This window comes from Neopsephotus bourkii, unplaced genomic scaffold (assembly GCF_033783945.1).
Source record: "Neopsephotus bourkii isolate Nb327-2 ecotype Australia unplaced genomic scaffold, CSIRO-AGI_Nbou_v1 NB_1232, whole genome shotgun sequence".
Lineage (NCBI taxonomy): Eukaryota > Metazoa > Chordata > Aves > Psittaciformes > Psittacidae > Neopsephotus > Neopsephotus bourkii.
This window is the reverse complement of record NW_026901717.1, coordinates 312,216-338,966: the sequence shown is the minus strand read 5'-3', so window position 1 is coordinate 338,966 and position 26,751 is coordinate 312,216. Positions and strand designations below refer to the sequence as shown.

Below are 26,751 nucleotides of genomic sequence, written 5' to 3'. Positions count from 1 at the left end.
CAGACTAATAAACTTGCACTAAAGACATACAGAATTATATGCTTCATGGTGAAGAGGAGTCTTTTCTCAACTGAGGATAGGTTCAAGTGCTACCACTCAGACACAGCTACTTGGTTTGTATAAGACTAAATGAAAGGAGGGTCAAACAGGATCTTGAGTTACTGTAGAGTTGTACCAAGCTCAGAGAACAGCCTGTGAAGTTGTCAAGAAGGAATCCACACATCCTTCCAAAAGCATGAAGTTGATCTCTAACACACCATACCTGACCTGTCATTTCTTCTCTCTTCCTATCTACCACTGCATTTACCAATACTTCAGAGTATTGAAAGACCAGCTGGTGCCATTTTGATCCACCAGAATTTTTACTGCAAATTGATTTCACTTCCAGAAATCATTGAGGATATTTGGACAGGGGTTTCCAGTTTGGTTTTCTCTGAAAGGAATTCAGTTTGCAGAAGCCAAAACCTCTTAGTCTCACACCAGTAGGAGGAAACTGGAGAAAATGAAGAACTTGTGTCATGCTCCAAGCCAAATGCTTGTTGTAAACATGCCCATTCAAGCCCTGTGCGTACTATGTAAACACCATACCACAACTGAAAATGTGGTGGAAGATGGGAAGTAGGTGAACACCTTTTCAAAAGTCAAAAAGAAAGTTGGATTTTTTTGGTTTTCAGTTCATTTTTTCTCATTCCTAATTACAGGCAACTCAGAAGATTAAGTATCCTCCTAATATGAAGTGATGGATGTTGATTTGTTTGTCTGAGCCCATAAAAATAAGAAGCATCTTTTAACTTCTGTTTATGTTTCTCAGAAGTTTGAGGTTTTAGCTGCCTTAAATTTATTAAAATAAGTATAAAGAGCATGTAATCAATGCTGCAAAGAGTTACTTCCCCAGGCAGCTTACCAGAAGTCTAACTGTGATATTCATGGATTTTTATGTTTGCAGGATCAGGCCTTTAAATCTCCTCTTAGCATATTAATGCTTTCATTGACAAGAGTGCGATGCTATAAAATACACACCAAAGATGCATTTTGTCACCTATACTAGATATATGCATATACATACACTAAATATGCTGTATATGTAATATATGTATGAGGCTATGTTTATATACACATTCAATATACTGCGTATATATGACACTATGTTTTATATGCACACACTACAGATAATAAAAGTGTCAGCCTTTTGTCAGTATAAAGTAATGATAATTGTGTAATACAAACTTACAGAGGGCAGCCATCTCACTGTACAGACAGTTTAGCAGTAGAACACTTATTAAGCAGGAATAATTCCTGCTTAATTCCAAGGCTGTGAAAACTTCCTGTCTATGGAATACGCTGTTGTACAAAATCATAAGGTGTAAAATGAACTTTAGACAAAATCCTTATGTCTTTGTTTGCAGTTGTTGCTTCAGTAAAGAGCACAAATGTAATTTATACTATTGTAAATAGTCTGTTGTCCATTAAATATCTTCAGGTTTAGCATGCCTACTTTCAAAGCCTGTACTGGCTGCATGGAATAAAACTAGTCCTGGGAAGTGTAAATCATGCATCCCATAGCATCATTCCCTTGGAATTTGGTACAACTCTAGTTGCATTAAAACTTAGTGGCAGCTGGGTGAACGTTTATTGTCAATATATTTTACTCTAACAGTTTTATTCTGCTCACTGAATTTTCAAAATTTATGTGAATTCAAAACTAATTTTAGAAAAGTGTGTTTTAACTGTGAGCAATCAATCTGTTGAATCTGAACAATTTACTGAGTATTGACATTTCTGTGGCCAAAAGTATGTAGGCTTCTTGTGTATTCTCACAAAATAACTTACCATCCCTTGTAAAAAGGTCTGCTGCTTGAGCATCAAATGGATCTGTTGTGTTTGGTTATTCTTATCAGCTAACGTCCCGTTGTAGCACGGAACTTGAGCTGTTATTGTAGAAGCTAAGTATCCTGGGTTTGACATCCTCTGTTGTGACATTTCTGTGTCATTTAAAGATGGAGGCATTAGGCTTCTTGTTTAAGTGAAGGTTATCCCCTTGATTCTTTCTCTACTTGATGCAGATGATTTTGTCTATTTTCTTTCCAAGTTTGCTCATAAGAGCATGGGTGTCTGCCAAAAGTTACTTCTTCTGCACTGGATGTAGAGAAATCTGTAGCTGAAGCTCAGTTAATCCCTTTGATCCCTCTTTGCTGCTGCATCCATGAGCCCTGGTCCTGACCCCAGCACTGTGGCTGAGTTATCAAAAAACCTCACATTGCCAGTCTCAGTTTCTTTGCTGATGCTTTTGAAAAGATCAGTGCATTCTGTGGGCACCTGCCAGGTGAGCAGCAATAACCAGCAGCATGTAGGGTACTGCATATTATTCCCCATATCAGATATGATCTGAAAAGCAAAGACCGCACATACCATCTGAAGAAAGACTAGGAAGAGATGGTGATCGATGGCTGCCAGTCCTTCCATGTGCACAGGCAACTTGAGAATAGCAACCCTGAGCTAGGTCTAGAAAGGGAGAAGGGAACTGCACATCTGTATTTCCTTGTGATTTGAAGAAAAAGGTGATGTTCTTAGATGAACTGGGTGGCTAGTTTTGAAACAGAAATGTGGGACATAATGGCTTGAGAAAAGATCGGTTTTCCAAAGCAGAGCATATTCTTTCCTCTTGCTGGTGCAGTGCTTCTGAAGACCAGCCCTTCGTGGAGGAAGTTGTGCTGGAACACAACGACCTGGTGACAGTTTTAAGCTTTCCCCAGCATGTAATAACTCTGACTAATTGGTAGGTATGTACACTGCAAGGACAATGATATTTTTGCTCGTTTGCCGATTTAAATCACAGCATTCTGTGTGAGATGATGCAGCCAAATGCATGCTGGAACGCATAACACTGGCAGAATAATATTAGGACGTATGCATGTTTCTAAAACTTATTTAATGTACAGCAGGATTTAGTCCGAGTTGGGAGTGTTGCTTTTAGATACTGTCTCTTTCAGAGAAGCTTTTTCCTGGTAGGATTTCTGAGCCACAGTTAAGGTAAGTGCATGGAACAGAGTCCGGTCTCCTGACCACACTGCCTGTGGTGCTGGGTTTAGGAGAAGAGAAGCCTGGTAACACAAGCTCCTGACAACTCCTAGCAGGACCTGCAACCCTTCAGCAGAAGGTCTTCCTGCAGATGCTGGCCTGTTTAGAGGGAGTGTGATGTTACCTTTCCCGTTATATCAAGGTTAAAGCAATTGGATCATTGTGATGGCTGGTAAGAAAAGGAGCTAGCCACAGCCCTCCCAAAAGCAGCCTGGTTTTCCCCCTGCAATCAGAGTCATCTTTTCCATGGTCTATGCACATATGTGTGCCTGATAAAGGGAATGCTAAAGCTGCAGTCTAAAAACAAATACTTCTAGATGTTTGACAGAGCTGAACCACATTTGGGGCATGGTGTAATTGTAAAAAGCTTTTAGAATATAACAGCATAGAGTAGAAATAAAATAGGAATAGGAATAGAGATAGGGATGGAACTGAATGGAGTTAGAATAGGAAAGGATAGATAGAGTAGAACAGAATAGAATGGCATAATTTAGAATAGAACAGGACAGGACACAGGACAGAACATGGGACCGGACAGGCAAGGGCAGGACAGGGGACAGGACAGGACAGGCGACAGGACAGGACAGAACAGAACGGAACAGCCAGAACAGAACAGCAAAGCACAGACCGGAATAGCACAAAACAGAATATCAGAGACCAGAATAGCACAAAACAGAATAGTACAAAACAGAACAGCCTGCTGCACCTTGGTAGAAGGTCTGAGTGACTCAGCGCTTTAAAAGGGACAATTACCAGTGAACAGAAGGCCACAGAGGCTGGGGGAAGGGATTGTAACATCAGTAAAAGCCCTTGTTTTTAGACCCCACCTACCTCTGTAGCTCAGGGGTTTAATCTCCAGTGACCACCAGTCACTGGTGTTTTGTGCAGTGGCCTGAAGATCCTCCTGAGATTCATTACCCTTATGTACTGTCTCATATAACAGAGGGATTTTTGCCATCTTTACATTTACAGTGAAATTTAGAGATCAGTGTCAAATGTTTGGCTCAAAATGTCAGTATTGTGTTACAGCTGAATGAAGCTCAGCCTCTTAAAATAGATGGAATTTTGTCCTAAATGTGTGATTTTGTTCCCCATGCATGTACCCATCTTCCAAAAATTCTAGATATTGAATGTGCCCCACAGGAAGGTAAATGATAGAAAAAATGGTATGCCTGAAAGGCTTCACATGAAGAAAGATTACTTTAAGAGTTCCTTCATGTACACTTGCCCAAAACATCCTAAGCTCAGCTGAATTCCTGAGTCCTGTAATTCTGCAGTTACCAGAGTACTGGGGAATGCAGACACCTGATTTTGTCTGGAATGGGGAACTCTTCATTGGCACTGCCTCACTGATAGCAGTGAATATTTTTCCCTTATTAATTAAAATTAATATTAATACAATTACACTGACTTTAATATATATATAATGGGATCAAAAAATGGCAAGACAATAATTCAGAATGTCACACTGCAATTAGGTGGATTTGGGAGTAAGAGTGGTCAGAAGGGTTTACTTACGTGATATTTTGAAAAAAAATAGGAAAATAATTGCATAAAGTACAGATAAATGTTCCTTGTAAATCAAAAATCTGGATTGACGTGTTTATTTTGAACCTTCCAATGCAAAATACAATTTGCATCCCCATTGTAAAAGTCTCTTTTAGGCCAGTGTTTTCAGAGGTGTAGCCTGTGTGCTGATAAGCAGTTACTGGAGCATGAACAAAGAATGACTGTTTTTTTGTATGTGTTGCTATTTGTTCAATAGGAAGCTGGAAAATAAAAACAAAAAAAAACAACATTAACTTTAGTGCAGCATACACAGTGATAGAGACACTAATTGTGAAATGCTGGCTTTATAATTCATTATACTTTGTTTGATCCACTGTTACAAATTAGGGTCACTCATGACAGAAGATTAAAACCTTTTTGTCTCTCTTTGATATCAAACTATTCTTTCACAGTCCTTTTTATCTTACAGTGCAGCACTGAATTCCACAGCATCTTTGTTGGTTCAATCATGTTATTTGCAGCAATCATTTAGTTGGTTTTAGAATAATATTATTTAGTTATACTGTCATTTGCAACAACAGAGGCTCTTTAATATCCTAAAAATGTTGAAAGGCTTCAGCGTTAGATGGGTAAGCATATGTATAAGAGACCACGAAGAATTTGGGGACCATGGTGGGACTGCAAGGTAGCTAAATTGGATAGAAAAAGAAAAAAAATCATACAAGTCAGATTGTACATCAGAAAAACTACAGCAATCTACTGAAAATTAGTAGATGATAGTCATGAGTAGCTTACAGTGAACCACAGGTACCAGCTTCCCTGAAGCACAGAAATAGGAACTTGGAGAAGCTTGTAAAAGGTGTCCTCAGGGAATCTTCCATTTTTTCACTATGAAACCTTTAATCCTAGAATTGTCAAGCCACATGGAAAATAATAGGACTGAATAGTTCAGTCAGTTAAAAGTTAGTATTATTTCTTTTATCAAAAATATTAGGTCTTTCTATGTTTCTGGAACTGTTAGGATTTGTATGAACTTTAAAAACAAGTGAAGTCAAGTATTGAAGCTGTATTGCTCTTTCTTTTTTAATTTAAGATCATTATCTGTGACTAAGCAGACTCTATTCAATAGAAAGAAAGAACTTAAAGCCAATGTTTTTTAACAGATGATTCAACGAGAGGCAGAAGTAAAGAATAAGGTAACTGCTGTGGCGTTGACAGACTCTATTCACAACGTGTGGCATCAAGAAGCTGGGAAAACTATTCGAGAGTGGATGCGAGAGGTGAGGCCTGTGTTTTTTTAAGAGTTGGCGTATACACATCTGAATATGGCTCTATAAACATGTCTTCATCTGCTGATCTATTTCTTTAGTGTATGAAAGACTGCACATTACAGGACCTTGAAAATCGTATGCCCATACCAGCCCCTAAAATAACTGAGATTAAAGCCATTCTGAACTTCAAAGCAGCCAAAATAATAAGAATCAAGTCCAGTGTTTCTTCCTGCTGCACAGCAGTATAGAGACATACATAGAAACACGTACCAAGGCAGCCCATGTACTGCCTGGTATCTGGAGCAAAGTCCTGGGTGCACCCAGTGCTCCTGGCTTTATCTGCTGATGATGGAAAAGCTCCATGTCTCAGTCTGATGATTTGCCCAACTGGCAAAAAATCCTTTCTCTTAGCAGCTTTATGAGATGTAATTACTTCTGCAGTGCTCTGAGGTTTTCATATGAAAAGTCAGAGTATTTGCCACTGCTTAGCTACCAACAGCTAGTTGGTCCAAGATGATCATGTGTTGGTTGATGGCAAGCAAAAAACAAGTTCCACCCTTGCATAAAGGATGATGCCATGCATTCATTATTCATATAATATTTAAGTGTGGGGCTGCTGAGATTTTAAAAATACTACTTTTTAAAGTCAGACCGACTAAACTTCCCTTTATGACTCTTTTCCTTGCCAGATGAGGCTCATGTCTGTGTTTTCTGCACTCCTGTTGCAGAATGCTAAAGCAATAGGTGCACATGGCAAATTTAAACTAGTCACATACTGAACTTCTTGTTAGACTTTACTTTTTTGGATGTATTTAGTGAAACTTTGTGTATAGACTGCCTATTCGTGACTTAACCTTACAGGTTTATAGGCCATGACTGATGGGAATAGAGAATTACCTGGGATGCAGCCTGACAGCTCTGACTTAAATGTTAAAAATATAAAGAATGGTAACCCCTACAGGCTCTGTCAGTAAAATCCCCATTTTCTTTATGGGAAATCAAAGCCTTAAAATATATGTTATGTAGTAAAACTGAAATTTTAAATCCTGTAATTTGAATCTGACAACTCCATTTTTCTTTAAGCATTTAGTCTGAATAAGACAAGTGCATTACCTTTAATTTCATTTGCAGAAAGTAGATGTTAAAGAATAAGTTAAATGATTAATGGCCTAAAAAGTGGATGGAGTGTCATAACTTACATTAGCATTGAAAATCTCCTATAAGGAAGAAGTATTTTACATATGTGAAGTGTGGCTGAGTGGTATGAAGACTAGAGTATCACCTGGATATCTCTTACTTTAATCAGGTTTAAGGCTACTGGTAAAATGAATAATAATTAAAATATACACCTAATCGCTGCCTGTCTGTAGGGCTAATTGCTGTCATAGAAAGAATGAATTGTTAAAAAAGTAATTCTTCATTGGAGCTATCTCTCCTGTATCATTGGTGGCCTATTTTTAGTACCTATAGAAGTCATGATTTTTGAATTTATTAGGAGCTGTGATGAATGATAAAACAAATCATCCATTTACATATCTTGACACTGCTTTCGAGAATACTTATTTCTTACCGGCAAGTGTCACATTGTATATAAAAGCTGTTTAATTGTGTGCTAATCATCTGTATTATCTCCAGCTCTCTGATGTAGTGTTCTACCAGTAGTTAATATTAATTCTACTTATTTCAGATTAATGTAATACTTCATAAAAATTCTACTTCTTTTATAATTACTACCATCTTACATTTGCAATTTCACATTCAGCTCTTAATTAAAATTATACATGCAAATCGTAAAATGTATAAAGCTTTACTACTTTAAACTGTAAAGCCTTTGTGAAATACTTCCATTTTAAACATTTTTTACTAAAAGAAGTTACATCACAGGGTAGTGTGTTTATTGTTTTCATTTTTTTTTCATCAAATTCAATAGTTTCATTGATCTGCTGTTTCTTACAGAAATCTGCCACGCTTTGTGAACTTCACTTTCTAATCTCATACAGCAACCCTTCCTTTATGTTGTTCCTGCTCTCCCTGGTCCCAGAACAGTAGGGTTGCCTTGACAAATCTATTCAAAAGCCATTCCTCGCCCTTTATTGGTGGGGACTAAAGCCTTTGAAATTCTCTCCTCACTGCAACACAGCTGACATCTTCTTCCAGACAGAATGAATTAAGGAAATACAATAAGACACTTGATCCACCAGTCAAGGATCTTTCCACAGCGAGGACGGACTCCACGGTGCACAACTAGGGCAGCAAGCATCTACAAATACACAATACTTGCTTGTTTACCAGAATAGCAATCATCCATTTTGCAATCATGATTGATGGAATGATTTTGTAGAAATCTGTCTGAAAATTCATTGGGTCTTTCCAAGAAGTTGTGAATTTTGTTGGGTTTGGGTTTTTTTTTCCTTTCTTCTCCTTAATGAAGTTAATCAGGTTATCAGAAAGAGAAAAATCAGATTTGTAAGAACGTAGATAGATTATGTAGATCTTGTAGTTCAGCTGGCAATCCTATTAAAAACATAGTTACTTTATAATTAAATCTTTAACTCAGTAGTTTTGGTGTAATTTCAGCATATTTCATTAAAAGCATATTATCTAATACTTTAGTTCGTAGACTCCTCTGAATAGATAATACTTGGAGCAAAACATTTTAAAAAATCATGGTAAATTCATCCTACTCAGAGGTTCAGGAATGGAAGGTAAATGTAAATGCTTCCTGAACTTAATTCCACAAAGACCAATATTTGCATTTTTAAATGTTCATGCACAGTTCATCTCAGCTGTATTTCCAATTATTTGAATATTAATCTGCTATCTCGATGGCTTTCATTCATTTATAATGTTGTTCTGTGATTTTGCAATCGTTCTTTCCTTCAAAACACCCTGAAAAATTCTGATTTTTTAATGTTGGCAAGCAAGCAGGCTCAGTGTTTATGTGAACACCTATTTGACAACTATAGAAAGGAAACACTTAAAATGTGCAGTGGGTAATTGAGGCACCGGTTGGTCCAAGCACCTACTTAAGTCTGCTGGCACTCAAAATAGCACTTAAAGACATGCTATTTAAGCACATTACAAATCTCCCAAATTATGGTGTTACTCTACATCTACTCTACATTTCATCACCAGTTAGTGTGAATAAGTTAGGGTACCTTCTCCAGTTGATGTTGGGAATCACGTGTAAATTACTTAGGAGTATTTTGGTGCAATCATTGTCCTTACTTTAAAAGTCAGTATTTATTTTTGCTCCAAGTTCTTGGCTTACCCCAGAATTGCCTGCCTGCTCTTACAGAACTGCTGCAACTGGGTGTCCAGCTCCGAGCCCCTGGACACTTTGGTGGAGTCCATGCTACCAGACTGCCCCCGTGTCTCTTCAGGTACGTTGATTTGTGCCCAGGAACGTATTGTTTGTCTACATTTTAAAATAAATAATTATATTATTAATAAATTAATAATACATTTGGTTCTGAATGCATTTTAACCCTTCCATGGCAAGATATGGTTGAAGGTATATGGCTGCTGTTATTTTATATACCCCACTTTTTTTTCTTCTTTGCTTCCTGGGGGATTTAACTTCTCTTGTCTACTTGTAGCTTATATTGTTTTTAATTTTCTTTTCTCTTTGGCTTTAAGTAGTTGGTAACATGATAGGTAGGAGCAGAAAAAAAAAAGTTATGGTGCAAACTGGGAAATTTATCATAGATCTTTGAATAAATATCTAACTGTTATGCAGTCAAGAAGATTTTACAGAAGTACATCAATGAAAGGTACAGCTAAGTGCAGTCAGACACTTGTTTATGTAGCAAATTATTTACAGTGTCCAAGAACGTTAATGTGAGATTTCTGGTTTTTTTGGAAATACTCAGCCATGCTTTTTCATTAACGAATCGCAAATCATAATGAGCACATGAAATAATACATCAAAACTTTTGTTAATGTGTAATAATTCCAGCAAGTAGACGCAGTTGTCAATGCAACAGTAAAATTTCCTATCTCTGTAGGAAAGTAATCTAAAATACATAAAGCTGTTACCGAACTTTCATGTTTTATTATCAGATTTCCTTAAAGCCATAGGTAGCATATTTCTGTAGAATATAAAATCAGGTTCAAAGGAAGACACAGCCTATACAATATTAATTTAAAAGCTGGAAGAGTCTTTGACCTTGCTCTGTGAGACACAGTTGTTCGTTTGACAAGTTAGAGATTCCTGTCTGCCTGGATTTGTGAGGTTGTTAATGAGACCTAACCTTGCAGATAAAATGTAGTTTACAGCAGGATATTTTTAAAGCTTGGAAAATTTAGCAGTACTTTGTTTGAGAGCTGACAACAACCTGTAATCACATTTCTGCTGTGGGCTAGGATCTAGCCATGCAGATCATCAGCTCTGTGCAGATGCAGTGCAGTAGCATTGACATTGCTCTTTAGTGCTTAGGAAAATGATATATTGCTAAATTTTCATATATTCAACATTCATCTACCAACTTTTTGCTCCTTTAGGGGAGAGTAGTGAGTTTGAAAGAAAAATATTTTTTAGGAGTGGAACTCTTTAAAAAACAGGATTAACTTCCAATCTCTGATGTCTGTGTTGCTGTTGTGGAAGAGTGCATGTTACAGAGGTCATTTTAGTTGGGTAAATAGGGGCTTGGATAGGAACTAGTCAGTATTCACGGTACACTTGCGGCACTGAAAATCCTCTGTCTGAGCTTCTCTTCTCTTGCTTTGTATTCATCATACATAAATAATATAAAATTTATTCTATAAAATAAACCCTGTCATTTAAAAAAACAAACCAATGCTTTAATGGGGGTGTGCATAAGTCTTAAATTTTCATTTCTGTTGAGGATGGGTCATAGTGGGCATGTTGTTTATACTCCACTTAATGAACTCCTAGCTACACTGAACTTTCTGGCAGAATTAGTTTAAATGAGGTAGGATTTCAGCCAGCAGAAGTTGTAAAAGTTAACTATTTGTATTTCTTGCATACATACAATGCCACTAGATTAAGATCACTGATGTTCTACAAGTTCTTGTCAAAGATTCTGGACAGTGATTTAAATGGCAGCAAACTATTTCCAGGTTGATTCTTTGTAATATAAGCACAATAAAATAATATAGCTTTATGTGACTACTGCTGAATTATCAATGTGCTCATATGTTTCTATTTCTTGCTTTAATGTCTTATATAGACAACTGTAAGACATTTACAGAGGAACAGGTGAATAATTCCTATAGTGTATATTATGCCATATGAGTAATGGCATAAGCCAGCATTGGGATAATCTGTAATAAATTTATGAAATGCTACTAGATTTAGGAACATTAGTATTTAATGTGATTTTATTTGAGTCTTTTCCTGAGAATTGCAGTACTAAACCAGTCCACACTCAGATACTGGCAGCATTACCCTTAGTATACCAATGAATGACAGTGAGAGCAATCAGAGCAATGAGAGGAGGTTTTTTTTTATATAAACCTTTTGCAGAAGGAGTATTTGCTTGGAATCCTATCTTTTGTCTGTGTTTGCACTGAGAATTAGTTCAGGAATAACTGCCTCTTGGTCACATCTCATGAGCCAGCTTTTTCAGGAAAAGATCTCATATTCAGGCATTCAGCATAAATGGGATTTACAGGAGCTCCCAGTTTGTTTGTGAGCAGTGCCTATTTCAGATTATGCCACAGTCTCTTGCTTGCATTTCCCTTAACACTCACTAGAGAGAAATAAATGGTTATCAAACTGGAGAAACAACTTGCATTTCAGATACAGTTGTTGAAGCTTTTGATTAGAGCATTGTTAAGTAATTAAACTGTTTGCCATAATTCATTCATGTCTTAGTTACAAAAATAAGTGAATAAACTTCAATATTTAAACATTGTAGCCATGAAACAACAACAATACAGAAATAGCAAGCCATAGCAAATCCAGTCTCTGTCCTTGTGATGCTTTCTCCTCAGGCAGGAGGTGGGGTACTGTGAGTGTCCCACGTTCACACTTTCTCCACATCTCAAGGATTCATTCCATGCTAGTGTCATAGTTCAATGACTTCTTGCAACAGGTTATCATCACAAAATTTCCCATTTAAAGCAGGTGTCCTGTGTGGTATACATAATCTTAAAAAGTATCCCTTGCAGTGCTGAGACAGAGCTCCCACGTCAGACGTCTTCTATGAGACCTGGAGCTCTGGCTGAAGCTATCTGTCCAACACTACCCGTCTTCTTACTGTTGCCATATTATTCCAACAAGAACAAGGCATTCTTCCTTATCAGAGAAGAGACTTTCCCTCTGTCATTTAGTCTTTACCAGGCAGGGTTGTCTACTATCATTCCCTGCTGCTCCTTCTTCAGGAGAGCAGACTTTGGTCTGTTCAGGGATCTGCTTAGCCGCATAACTGTGATAAAACCCCAGGGGGGAGAGGGGCCCAAGAAAGCTGGTTAAGATTCAAAGAACACCTCCAAGCTCAGAAGCAATGCATCTCAGCAAAAAGGAAGTGAGGCAAGAACAACAGGGGGCCTGCATGGATGAGAAGGGAACTCCTGGACAAACTACAGCAAAAAAGGAAGCCCAAGAGAGTATAAGCAAGGGTTAGCAGCCTGGGAGGAATACAGAGAAACAGCCCAAGCAGCCAGAGATCAGATTAGGAAGCCTAAAGCCTTGACAGAATTAAACCTGGCCAGGGATGTCAAAGGCAACAAGAAAAGCTGCTACAGGTACATGGGTGATACAAGGAAGTCTAGGGAAAATGTGGGCCCTCTCTGGAAGGAAATAGGAGACCTGGTTACCTGGGACATGGACAACACTCAACAACTTTTTTGTCTGTCTTCACCAGCAAGTGCTCCAGCCGCACTGCTCAGGTACCAGAAGGCAAAGACAGGGACTGGGAGAAAGAAGAACCACCCGCTGTAGGAGATCAGTATTGAGACAATCTAAGGAACCCAAAGATGCACAGTCCATGGGACAAGCCCATGGAACACAATAAGATGTATCTGTGGGTCCTGAGGGAACCACTGATGAAATGGCCATGCCAGTATCCAGCAATTTGAGAAGACATGGCAGTCCAGGAGAGTTCCCGTGGACTGGCAAAGGGTCCGTGAAAAATAAGGAGCTGATTGGTGACAGCCAACATGGCTTCACTAAAGGTAAATCGGGCCTGACAAATCTGGTGGCTTTCTACTACGGGGTTACAGCACTGGTAGATAAGGGAAGAGCAAAGGATGTCATCTACCAGGACTTGTACAAAGCATTTGACACTGTCCTCCATGACATCTTTGTCTCTAAATTGGAGAAGCATGGGTTTGGTGGATGGACCACTGTGGATAAGGAACTGGATGGATGGTTGCACTCAAAAAACTGTGGTCAATGACTCAATATCCAAGTGGACATCAGTGACGGGTGGTGTCCCTGAGTGGTCAGTGTTGGGACCAACCATGCTGAGCATCTTTGTTGGTGACATGGATAGTGGAATCGAGCACCCTCAGCAAGTTTGCCAAGGACACCAAGCTGTGTGGTTTGGTTGATATGCTGGAGGGAAGGGATGAGATCCAGAGGGACCTTGACACACTGAAGAGGTGGGACTCTGCAAACCTCATGGAGGTCAACAAGGCCAAAGGCAAGGTCCTACCCCTGGGTCAGGACAATCCCAAGCACAAATACAGTCTGGGGGAGACTGAATGGAGCAGCCCTGAGGAGAAGGACTTCGGGGTGTTGGTTGACAAGAAGTTCCCCATGACCCAGCTTCACTTGAGCACTTGAACCCAGAACAACCCTGTGGCTGCATCAAAAGGAGCATGAGCAGGAGGTCGAGGGAGGAGATGCTCCCCCTCTACTGTGCTCTGGGGAGACCCCACCTGCAGTCCTGTGTCCAGCTCTGGGGCAACACCACAAGAGGGACATGGAGCTGTTGAAGCGAGTCCAGAGGAGGCCACAAAGATGCTGCGAGAGCTGGAGCAGCTCTGCTCTCAAGACAGGCTGAGAGAGCTGGGCTTGTTCAGCCTGGAGAGGAGAAGTATCCTTAAGGGGAGACCTTAGAGCAGCTGCCAGTGCCCAAAGGGGCTACAAGAAACCTGAAGAGGGGCTTTGGACAAGTGCCTGTAGGGGCAGGACAAGGGGAATGGCTTTAACCTGACAGAGGGGAGACTGAGATGAGCTCTTAGGCAGAAGTTCTTCCCTGTGATGGTGCTGAGGCCCTGGCACAGGTTGCCCAGAGAAGCTGTGGCTGCCCCATCCCTGGCAGTGTTCAAGGATGCAACACTGGTTGTGGAACCAGCAACCTGGTCTAGTGGAAGGTGTCCCTGCCTGTGGCAGGGGGTTGGAACTGGATGGGCTTTAAGATCCCTTCCAACCCAAACCAGTCTGGGGTTCTGTGATTTTCAGGCTAACAGTCCTCTCTGGTTTCCAGTTGTGGAGCATTGCTCAGTTAAGGTCCTCAGCTATGACACTGTCACCTCACTGGCCTGGAGGAGCACTCTGGCCATCTCATGCCTTCAGTCTCTGTTAAAAAGACTTATTTCCTACCTCTTCACTTTCAGCCCTCATTACAGACCTGTGTTAGACATGAGGTCATCTTCCATTCTTAATCCAATTTCCTAATGGAGTCAAACCAGAAGATCTTTCTCCTGTCTCAGAGGAGATGAATCCGTTTCTTGTCTAAGATGTAAGCAAACGTAGGGTGGAGAAAGGTGAAGACTGTAAAAGCACTCTGTACATTAAAGATAAAAATGGAGGAGGGATGGTAGTCTTGCTGCTTAGAAGACTGAAGATCAACTTGTCATTTGACACAGGCAATGGGATAGACATTTTAATGACAGGTATTGTGTTACTGCTAACCTCGGTTGTAGTTCACTTCATGTCTCTGAGACCTTACAACATTCTTCCTAGTCCTGGGAGTTCACAAACCCTTGGGAAATCATCCTACTGGAGCAGCTGCTGGGTGGGAATAGCTGTAAGTCATTGTGGGAGGAAGTAGATCCATGGATCTGTGTCTGTCTCTCTCACCGTTAGGAATTAAGTTACTTTAATATCAGGACTGTGGCCTGAACATTACCCCAGGGAAGGCATTGTGGCAAATTTTGCCAGGTAAACATGACCTATCTTTCTTGAATCCAAGTATTTTGGGGTGTCTCATGGGGAGCACCTTAGTGTTTGGATAAGAAAAATTCCTTAGTTTGTGTGTTTCTGTCAGTGCAAGCTTTTTATTTGGGAGACTACATTCAACTTTGCAGTATTTTGTCGAAGTGGATATGCACCAACACTCATTTACATTATCAAATAAAAAGAAGCTACTGTAACATCAGTAAAATGAATTGCCTAATCAAATCCTTTTAAAGCCTTTCTAGTTGACCCCCAAAATCACTAGTTATTCTTCTAACAGTTGCAGCCAGTGTAGTTAAAACATTGTAAAATAAGGAAATTATAACATCAAAAGACAAACAAGATGACACAATGGGATGAAGCATTGACAGTAATCAAGAAAAGCTCTATTCATGGAGGAGCCTAGGCTTGAATATATGTCTCTGAATATGGAAAAAAGTGCAAGAATTAATTCATGTAGATGAATAAAGTGATATCCGGCTGGCAGAAGAAAAACAAACTCTTAATTTTGGGGGATGGTGATGCTGGTGGTGCTCTGAACAGTTTCCAGAGAGAGTCCTTCCTGGTACCAAACATAAGGCTTGACTCTGTATGGTATATAAAACATTTCACTTGGTCTAGGCAAGCCAAGCACCCTTTTTTTTAAATTATTTTTTTTTCTTTCAACTGAGAAAAGTTCATCAATGTTATTTCTAACAGGGTACTGCAGGTATTTGGGGTTTTTACTGGTAAGCAAATACATGGGGAGCAAAATGGCTTCACAGAATGATTGAGGGGACCTTGGGAGGACATCTGATCCAGCTCCTTCTCAAGTAGGGCCACATGGAGCCAATTGTCCAGGATTATGTCCAACCTTCCATAGGCTCCATTTGCACCTCAGTAAAGAAACCATGGTCATTGCAATTAATATTCCCTTAAGGCTGTGTGGGTTTTGTTGGTAAACGCCTTAGCTTCCACGTGACTGCACAGAGCCATAACCATGTGGTCTCCTGGATGGTTATATAGGGTTTAAGACTATATGTGAATGAGGATGGAATGGAGGGAGTGGTGATTGACGAAGCTGAAGTAAGATGGACATCTTTGCCTGTGTCAGCATCGAAAGAAGGTCCTTCACATTGCACAGAGATAGAAAAAGTGGTTGCTCTCCTATTTTGCCTTTTCAAATCCTTTTAACTGGGAGAGGAGAAAGGGGGCTGGTGGTTCTTTCTGACAGAGCTTCTCCCAACAAGGAGCAGGGTTGTCATCCACTGAGCCTCTCTGTAAAAACACAGGCAAAAGCATTCCTTCATGTGTTAAACACACACTGTGTACTTTAGGGCTTCGGCTCGCGGTGGTGTTTTTTAAGATTTTTCTGTGTGCACATAAGAGACTTGCAGCTCAAATGAAAGATGAGATTCTGCAGAGCTCACTGAAAAACAGGGAAAAGCTTGTTACCTGCTGGTTTTGAGTCCTTGGCATAGCTTGATTTAATATCAAGGATATGGTACTAAACAGTCCCCTTGAGACTGCTGCTTTGTGCTAAGTAATAGAATAGCATCAATAATCCTTCCATGGGGCTATAGTAAATTTAAGTAAAGGTACTCTGGACTGTTAGATCTGCTTAAAAGCACTGATCCAAGAAAGTGAGCACATTGCTTGCACAGTGAGCCTTTCCCTGGAAGAGCAGGTATGCAGCCCAGCCCCCACACCGATTTACCAGATAAATCCCTTGTGTTGATACCAGTGAAACCACGAATTGCCTGTTAGATTACAGAGGAGGTAGTTTTTGTTGGCTTTTTTCAACAGGTGACTTCTGCTCACTGTTTTAAGAGCTCAGTTGTGTATTCCCAGAGAAAAGCAGATGCAGCCCATGCTGAGCAGATCCTGGGGTTCAAACAGGAGGATCTCCATTGAGGTTAAATGGGTTGCACAACACTGCAGGGCCTGTGCGTGGAGGTAATTACATCAGCGAGGCTTGCAACAGCCATAGGGAAAGACTGACTTACTTCTTGCTGCCTTTTTTTTTTTTTTCCCTTGTCTTTATTTGCACCACACCACACTTCCACTCCGACACATTCATGTATGTTGCTCAAACTGTATTAAGCACTGAGACGATACCTGGCTCATCCCTTTTGCAGCTTTTAGTCCAGTTTACCAATGCTTCTCATTTTTCACTCCTCAGTTGCTTCAGTGAAGAACATTCAGAGCTGTTTTCTGACATCAGTATTTAGTGACAAGAGGTAGGTGCCAAATAAGTCCAGCAATATAAAAAAAAATAAGTACAAAACCACACACTGTTTTACAGTAAGACAGATGAGTCAATTTACCCATATTGCATTCAGTAGTCATTCATGGAGATTAAGATTATAGCAATCAGTGTTTACTGTAAACTCTTTGCAATTTATGCATTCATGTGCACATAGTTCTATCAATAAAAGCGTTGTTGCACTTAGGAGAAAAGATTAAATGCCACTGCGTTTTGTCACGGTGGCAGACCTCTGTGTTTAGCTGCTTACTAATTTAAGGCATTTGCAACATTAATAGCACAAATGGAGGAATGCAGAGATGTGGAGTGTGAAAGTTGCTTCTTAGCCCCATGTCAGCATCCTCAGATGCTGCAAGTGTTGGTCCTGCACTTCCGTTTCCGGTGCTGTACATTTTCTGTCATCCAGAGGAAATTACTATGGAAACTTTGAAGCATCAACCTGTCTCAGCCACGGCTCTCACAGCTGCTGTGCTATGTCAAACTTTAACTAATGTCTCCTTAGTATAGAAGTCAGTAGCTTTTTCCTGACTCCCAGTTCTTCAAAAGTGCTCAGCTTTTAGTCTACTGCTCAGCCTCAAGTGTTGCAGGCAGCTCTTCATCTCATGTATAATACCTAGCTGGATGTGAGCTCCTGTATTGTGATTTGAGTAGCTTAGCTTTACAGTGCTTTGGAAAGAACAAAAATCAGTAAAGACCTGTCGAATGATACTGCAGATTCCCTTACAGAATGATAGTGCCTCAAAAGAAACATGAAAATGTGAATTTGAAAATATTGACTTTAATTACCAGTTGTTGCTGCAGTCATACGGTTTTATAAGAATTTCAAATTTAGAATGTATTTTTATAACTTTTTATATGACCAGCCAGGTGTTTGATATACTGATATTTGATCTAACTGATCTAATCAGTTTGATATACTGATATTTGATCTAACCAGTCCTGTTATTTTTTAGGACAAAACACTCATATTTGTGTACTGCTCTACAAAATAGTTACATGTATTTGAAGCAGTACTGATATTAGAGAAAGCATTTGATCAGAAACTATTATTGTACTTAAACATGTTTATTTATCATTGCATTTTTTTGGAGTACAGTGAACTAGTTAGAGGATGTAATGCTTGCCTCAGAGTCCCTGAGGCTGTCTTTGATTGTGGTAATAATGAATAACATTATTACAGCCAGATAAACTACAAAGTGTTTGACAACTTTTAGACTGCCCTGACCATTGCTTCTAATATTACCTAAAGTTATTTCATTAGCACTTTGTATATCTGTGTCTGTCTACATGTTGGCTGAAGTCCTATTCTAATGTACAATTGCAAACTCTCGAGCTCAAGGACTTATTGGTGCTTGTTCTTAGCCCATTGAAGATGCCAGGTGCCAGAATAGGTGCTGCTTAGCGAATCTTCTGCATGGTCATGGTTTTTAGGTACTTATGCTCTGGCTCGTTATGGCGCTTAAAGGCACATGGCAGTACAATAAATAGTGAACACATCCATGCTTTAAATAGGCAGATGCAAATTTCCTGCAGATTTCCAAGTGACAGTTTAGACTGACACATTAAAGATACTATGTTAAGTATAATTAAGTTATTGCAAAAAGGCCAATCTACTATTAGTTCAGTCCACACTAGTTTTGCCTCTTGAAGGGGGAAAACAAGAGCTGGTGGGCCAGAAGCAGGAGTCATCCCAGGAGCAGTTGAAGGAACTGGAGTGGGAGGGTTAGTCTGGAGAAGAGAAGGCTCTGGGGGGACCTTTTCACTTTCTACAAATACCTGAAAGGAGGATGGAGTAAGGTGTCTTTTCTCCCAAAGCAGCAAGTGGTAGGACAAGAGGAAACAGCCTCAAGCTGTACTGGGGAAGTTTAAATTGGGTATTAGGAACGATTTCTTCACTGAAAGGCTTGTCAAGCACTGGAACAGGCTATGCAGGCAAGTGGTGGAGTCACCATCCCTGGAGGTATTTAAAAGGTGTGGCACTGAGAGATATGGCTTAGCAGTGGACTTGGCAGTGCTAGGTTTACAGTTGGACTCAATGATTTTAAAGGTCTTTCCCAACGTGATACTAGGAGTCTGTTATCCTATGAGTCTATGATTCTGTGAGGGTGGAAATCAAATTGACTTCTTAAATTATGGTTAAAAGGTGTCTTCCATAGGGTGGAAGAGAGCATAGTCCTCTCGCATTTCCCCTCCACTGAAATACCTACAGGTTCCAGTCCAGCAATAATGAAACCCTTTACATGAGTCTCAATGAGCATTCATAAAGTAGTTTGTGGTATTGAGCTTGAATGTTAGTCTTTATATTCCAAGTTGCATACACATCACTGTTAGTAATTTTTAAAACTATTTTCTGTGTTTCAGCCTGAGTTGAAACCAGAACATCTATGGAGATGGGATCTGGTACATTAGTGTAATTGTAAAAGCTTTGTATTTCTGCTAGAGCTCAGCACCTGTAAGAAGCATTCCCTGAGAGGTGTAATGCAAAATTCAAAAGCAGAATTTATATTTGCATTAACATAACATCCAAAAGATCATGTACATTGCAGCTTCCATTTCCTGCTAGAATCCAAATCTGGATTTGGATTTGATAGAGTTTTTCAAAAGGTTCACTTTCAGTTGAAAACTTTGATCTTTTTCCATAAATGTATATAGTTTAGGCCAGGGAGGACATTTAGATCACTTATTTTACACTTTTATAAATAGGACTTTCATTTGACCAGATGCTGTTATGCTAAAACTTAAAACTTGCATTTGGTTAAAATATGTCTTCCATAAAGTCATTCAGCCTTGGCTGGGAGCATTCAAGAGGTAGGGAATCCATTGCCTCCTTCCCTTTGTAATTTGTCTAACTACTAAGAGGAGTTGTTCATTTCTGATTTGGCTTTGTCTGGTTTCGGGTTCCAGCCATTAGTTCTTGCTGTGCCTTTTTCTGCTAAGTGGAACAGCAATTTAATACATTTGCTTTTTCTCCATGTGAATTAAATAGTGGAATCAAGTCAACACTCAGTTTTCTTTTGAGAAACGGAATAGACTGGGTTCTTTAAGTCTCACTGCAAGTTAATTTCTCCAGGTTTCAAATGCCTCTATACATCTTTGTGTGGTGTCTCCAGTCTTTCAACATCTATGCTTTGAAATAGACCTGTCTGCATCTTACTAATGTGATACACAGACTTCAAATCTTCACTGCCTGATTTTCTCATGTTTCATTAGCCAACAGTAACATTTGACCCTTTTATCATCATACTACAGAGAGTCACTTTAGTAGGGGCTTGTTCAGGAATACCCTTTCTAGAGATGCTCTTCATCTTGATCCTGAAGTAGTGTTGTGAAATGTTGCAGGTAGCTTTTTTACTGAAAGAAAAAGAAAATATTAACACAAAAAAAAAAAGGACATCATCTTTCTAACCACCTGCACATCTTCATATTTATAGAAGCTTTACCATCATTGAATTTATATTTACTTCCTGTATTGTTGAATAGCTATAGGACACTCTGGCAGTAACATCTCTATTCAGTAGTGGTTTATCCATAATAACAGCATTTGCAGATTACTTTGTCTGCAGGTTCTTGGAAATACTGAATCATATTGATTTTTAAACTGTTTTCATGAGTAAACAAGAATTCTAGAGTTACGCCATTTGTCCCTTTGTGAATTTATTAAACATTGATCAATTTCTGCCTAATTTGAAGTTTTAGTTGTAATTAAGTTTCACAAAATTTTGTGACAGTAGTTTACAGAAGAGAAGAAATGAGAAAAGTATATTCTAAGTAACAGGAAACTGTTTTATTGTCCCTTTTGGAAGACAAGGGGCAGTAACGCAGGTGATAGATACAGTGCTTGGGAACAGCTAGCAAAGCAGCTAGCTGACACTAGTGCAGCAGGTAAGTGCATCCAGTGTAATGACAGTATAGAGGGTCTTTCTCCCAGAAATTTCATGGGAAACATGGGAAGAGGAAAAAGTAGTTGCTGGAAAGGAAAGGGAAACAAAAGACTTTCTAAAAATGCTTGGCAAAGTTGGCATAATTTGTCCTGATGCTCAGAATGTTCTGGAGGAATAAATCAAATGCCTCCCAAAAAAAATTTGGTATACTTGGTTCGCATATAAATCCTTATCGCCTGAACATGCTAATTCATCAAAGAGTGAGACTGAGTTTATTTGTTTAGGACATATTTTCCAGTAATGTTCTTTGGCTTTAATTAATTACATTTTTATACCTTAATTCTTCATTAATAGACTCCAGTGTCACGGTATTGTGGGTCTGAAGGGGATTTTTAGCGTGCATTAGCTTCATTCCCCAGCCCACGGCAAGAACAAAAGTTCTTACGTCACTTCCTGACAGGTGCTCATCTCATTGTTTCTTACCTATGAGTTGTGTGATGACACATCCTCAATGGGCAGTGTCTTACAGACTTCCAGTTTTAGTTACACTTATCTTCCTTGGTGCCTGCATACAACTTCAGGAACAGCTGAGGAAGCAAAAGTCCAAAAATACGTCAGCCAGTTGGACAGAGTGGTAAGCACTGAGACTTTATTACTATACATCACATAACTTGCAATTAAAATTTGAAGGAACTGGGGTTGTTTTCCGTAAAGAAGGATAGATTTCCTGGGAAGGAGAGCAACAGAAGAAGACAGACATGTAGAAAGCTCCAGTTTCAAAAATGAGAACATACTCTTCATGTCCTCAGTATCAGATAGGGATTTATGAACCTACATATCCATTTTTCCATTCTTTTTCTTAAGATATTTGTCAGGCTAACTGTGCAAATAGTCTTACCTGAAATTTTGGATTATGACTTTTCCTATATTCTGTAATTTCTCTGCTATTTTAAGTATTATTTAAATTGAACATCAGCAGCCAGTTAGCTGGTTTATGACTCTTGAATATAAACTCTGCAAGCCTGCCAATTCAGAAATATTTATCCCTGAGAAGACACTGGTGAGTAGAGAAAAAGAATTTACTTCACCAAGCACTTGCCAGGTTTTTTTTCCAAATGGAAAAGAGAAACATATATTGAACAATTTCATACTTTCTTAAGTACTGTCACTTACAATTCACCATCTCACCATGAAAATTGATGTGTTTGATATGGGTTGCATTCATTGCTTGTATATAAAACAAAATTCTTCATTGTGCTAAGTTTGCCAGCTATAGATAATGGTGTAACAGTGTTTTTAGAATCGATCACCACATCCTCACCACTTTCATGCACTTGAATCACTCTAAATAGGTAATACACAGACATTTTTGTTCTTCAGACGTACAGATTATCATAGCAGCTGTCAGCAATGCCAGTTATATCGAATTCCTGCTCGTGGCTGTGTTTGGATGACAAACAAGAATTGGAAAAACTCCTAGCAGTGACATAGAATTGATTTTAACATTCCTTTTATTTCTCTTTGCCACGTAAATTCTATTTATTTGCAACACATGGAGGTTAAATTTGTATCATATCTGCCTTCTTAGCACCCTGCCCTCAAGCTGCTAATTTAACAGGTTTCTGGGTGTTCCAGCTAGCTCTCAGCCGAGGGATTAGTTTCCCAACCTGTGAGATAACCAAAAGATGAGAAACATGGAGCTCCACAATCCCATTTTTAGAGGCCCTTTTCGCAGTGTGTTTGCACTCTAAACTTTCTGCTATCAAGGAACACACCTATATTTGGGAGGCCCAATTTTCTGCTGGGAGGACTTGTAATTTTTGCTAACCAGGGTCAGCAACAAATCTTTTCATGTTAATGTGCAGGAACCGTTCACTGACTTGTTTTAAATACATTGTTGTTTTTATATGTTTATTAAAGCAAAAGCAAACAGTTGGTAATATTCAGATACTGATTGTTTATAGAAATAAAGGCTAATTTAAGCAGACATTATATTCTTACATTATGACATGAAAACCATACTCTACAATCATATGCATCTCAATATTGTAAATACTTATGTATTACAATAAACATTTGAATTTAGTTAGCCACATTCAATAAGTAATATTTTTAAACTATGTTCCAATTTTTATGTGAAAGAAGGGAATAGGACATTTCACCCACACTAATCCTTTTATTTTAGGTAGGTTTGCAAAGTATACCTACAACAGCATCAGCACCATCATCATACACGTTAATAGAATAAATGGTTCAGATGATGTTTCTGTTACTGCTGCATATAGTCAGTCTGAAGGCAAATGTCATGCTTTTGAACAAATACTGTAAAGTGTCCATCATTACTTCTGAGGACAAGACTTGTCCTTTTGTGAGCATAATCTTTGTGCAAATGAGGCATTGTGTGTGAAAGTTCTTAGTTCTTTATTTTTTATCATAATACATCATTCAAAATGATGCACTATAAAAATATAACATGCATTCATATGGTTTTCACATGATATAAATAAAACCCGCATAGATTTGAAATCTGAAGGCCAGGTTTTGACTCTTAGACATTCACATGAGGACCCATTTGAGTCCCACAGTTTACACATGCATGAGAGCAGACCTTAGGTCTGACTTTGCCTTGCCTGGCAAGATGTTTCTTATTTTGTTTTCATCTTTGTAACCATATGATTGGTGCTGTTATATTACAGATTATACTGAACTGAGTGATAAACTAGAACGGATTCTGCTATGTGTTTAACGCTTGTGCTTGACGTGAAAGGGAGCATCCCAGCCCTTTCAGAAGGCGTGTGTGCTGTGGCTGCTCTGACTGGAGTTTTCCAGTGCAGCTGTGCATGTGGCAGATACAGACAAAAAACTCAAAACACTTTTGCCACAGGAACAGACATCACTTTGCAGTTTTGGGTTAATTAAACTTCAGTTGTTCAATTCAGTGTCACTCTGAGTAGTTATTATTAAAATGTTGGTTGGTTGGGTAATTTGGGGCATTGGCTTATGCAACACGGTCCATTCAGTTAAATCTATTCCCATAAAAAATTTCCCATAAAATTGAGCACATACAAAATGATGGCTGAAGATTTCCTCAAGCACTACTATGCTGGATGCTGATAGTAATCATAGAATCACAGAATGGTTTTGGTTGGAAGGACCTTAAAGCTCATCCAGTTCCAACCCCTGCCGCAGGCAGGGACACCTTTCAGTAGACCAGGTTGCTCCAAGCCCTGTCCAACCTGGCCTTGAACACTGCCAGGGATGGGGCAGCCACAGCTTCTCTGGGCACCCTGTGCCAGGGCCTCACCACCCTCACAGGGAAGAACTTCTGCCTAAGAGCTCATGTCAGTCTCCCCTCTGTCAGGTTAAAGCCATTCCCCTTGTCCTGTCCCTACAGGCCCTTGTCCAAAGCCCCTCTCCAGTTTTCCTGTAGCCCCTTTAGGCATTGGCAGCTGCTCTAAGGTCTCCCCTTAAGGAGCCTTCTCTTCCCCAGGCTGAACAAGCTCAGCTCCCTCAGCCTGTCTCCAGAGCAGAGCTGCTCCAGCTCTCACAGCATCTTTGTGGCCTCCTCTGGACTCGCTTCAACAGCTCCACAACCCTTTTGTGTTGTTGCTTCTTACATATATTGCATGTCAGGGCTGCAAGATGGGGTTTCTTTTATTTCAGGTGTGTTCTGGATGTTTGATTTTTACAGTTTCCTGCTACTGATTGCACAACTTAGACCTGTGCATCAAGTACAGCTTGCGAATTCAGCACAGCCTATGAATCTTGCAAATTTATTTTGGCAGCTGGGGACCTGATTCAGCGGCCACTAACAATTCCCAGTGGTTTTGTTGAGTCTCGTGTCAGTCCTTTTGCCCCTGCAGACCACTATTTTAAAGCAAATGCTGAGTGTGAACCCAACAGTGGGTTGGGTTTTCTTCCCTTCTTTTAATAGCCCTGGATTAAACTTACTAAACTTTTGTGTCATGCTTTGTCTGATACAATTCTTTCTGTTACTCTTGAAGCACACACCTCTGTCCTTCAGGGAAGTGTAAACTTCACATAAAGATCTGCCTGTGTGTGTGGAGGAAGGGGTGCAGTTTTAGGGAACAAGGAACTGAAAGAGTAGGAGAGGGAACCTGAAAATTGAGCTGGCTATTTGGTCACCTTCCTTGGAGAAGGTGAGTAGAGACCCCTTCCACTGAAAAGGGAACTGAAGTTGGTTGTTGCTTCTAATATCAGTGGTCTAACCCACTGTGCTGTGGTAGAGGTGAAGGCTCTCGTTTCCTCTTCCATCCTAAAAAGAGTGATTCCTGCTTGATTTTTGTCAAGGAACGGCGTTGGTTGCTTGCAGGCTGCAGCATCAGGACTGAAGCCTCCAGGCTTGCTAGCCACCAGGACTTTAATCTACCAGTCTGTGCCAATTGATTATTTTTACCCTGTAAATGCCATGCATTTTTTTTATAAGTAGATAATGGGATGGAGTAGCCTCAGAGGTGGGAGAGGCAAGATGTTCACTCAGGCTAACAATAGGATTTTTTGCACACTAAAGAGGAGTCTGACAGAAGAAAAACCAAGAGGCTGGTTCTTATATTCATAGAATCATCATATGGTTTCTGTTGAAAGTTACCTTTAAAAATTACCTAGTCCAAACCCCCTGCAATGAGCAGGGGTGTTTTCAACTAGATCAGGTTGCTCAGAGCCCCTTCCAGCTTGGCACTGGGTGTTTCCAGGGATGGGTCATCCACCACCTCTCTGGGCAGTCTGTGCCAGCGCCTCACCATCCTCATTATAAAAACTATCTTCCTTAGATCCAGCGTTAATCTTTTAGGTTTTTTATTCATTTTAGTTATTTTTTATATGTTTTTTGTTTAATATTCATTATTTTAGTGTTCATTTAATACTTGTTGTCTCTGGGCAATGTAAAGAGAAACTGCAAACATCCGATGGAGATGGGTACCAGACTTCCCACCATCAGAAAGCCATGTGTCATTAATGAGCCAACCCAGCAAGAGCGTGCCTTAAACAAGTGTGCATTGATACTAGTATACCCAGCCTGTGGGAAATCTGAGTAGACAGGGAAACTGGTTCCACTGGGGACTTCATCCCAATTCATTATGTAGGATGTCAGTAGGTCACACATATGTAAGCTTAGGGAGATTGGCTCCCATATCTCCCCACCATCCTTGTGTCTTGGTTTCAGACCAACTCAGGGCTCAGTAAAGAAGTGAGGACCTTTTCTGTTGTTTTCCCAGTTGATTGTAAAGCTTATGTTTTATTTAAACTTTAGAAATTCTAGATGAATTGTAAGTATGAGCATTTATATCACTTGCTGTCAAATAGTCTCATGTTTTCTGAGAGCTCTGCTATTCAATGAAGGGAAGTCCTGATTTCTGCTCTTTTGAATCTTCTCTGCAACCAGGCTTTTATTTGTATGATTTTGTACGGTTTTAGCAATGTATTCACAGCTTGTAGTTTGTACCCACAGATAAATAATGTTATCTTGCTAATAGAGGTACCAGCAGTCACAGATGGATTGATTTGTCATCATCCAAAGCTTTTATCAGCCATGTAAAGAATATTCTTCATATAAATGAGGAAATAGGAATTGATTTTGAATAGTTATTCTTTCCACCCACAAGGTCTTTTGTTACACATTTTGGTAATTCTGGTATGATTTTTCTTCACTACATCTCT

The 26,751-nt window shown here is 39.5% G+C and overlaps 1 protein-coding gene across 2 annotated transcripts in view; it reads left to right on the top strand.

Annotated features, from left to right (window-relative positions):
• The window catches only part of ARB2A (ARB2 cotranscriptional regulator A), a 290,622-nt gene that overhangs the window by 208,292 nt on the left and 55,579 nt on the right, over nucleotides 1-26,751 (top strand). For both annotated transcript variants that reach the window (XM_061364339.1, XM_061364340.1), the window contains exons 9-10: nucleotides 5,751-5,867; nucleotides 9,157-9,241. In XM_061364339.1, coding sequence (XP_061220323.1) covers nucleotides 5,751-5,867; nucleotides 9,157-9,241 — 202 coding nt within the window. The remainder of the gene's footprint in view (nucleotides 1-5,750; nucleotides 5,868-9,156; nucleotides 9,242-26,751) is intronic.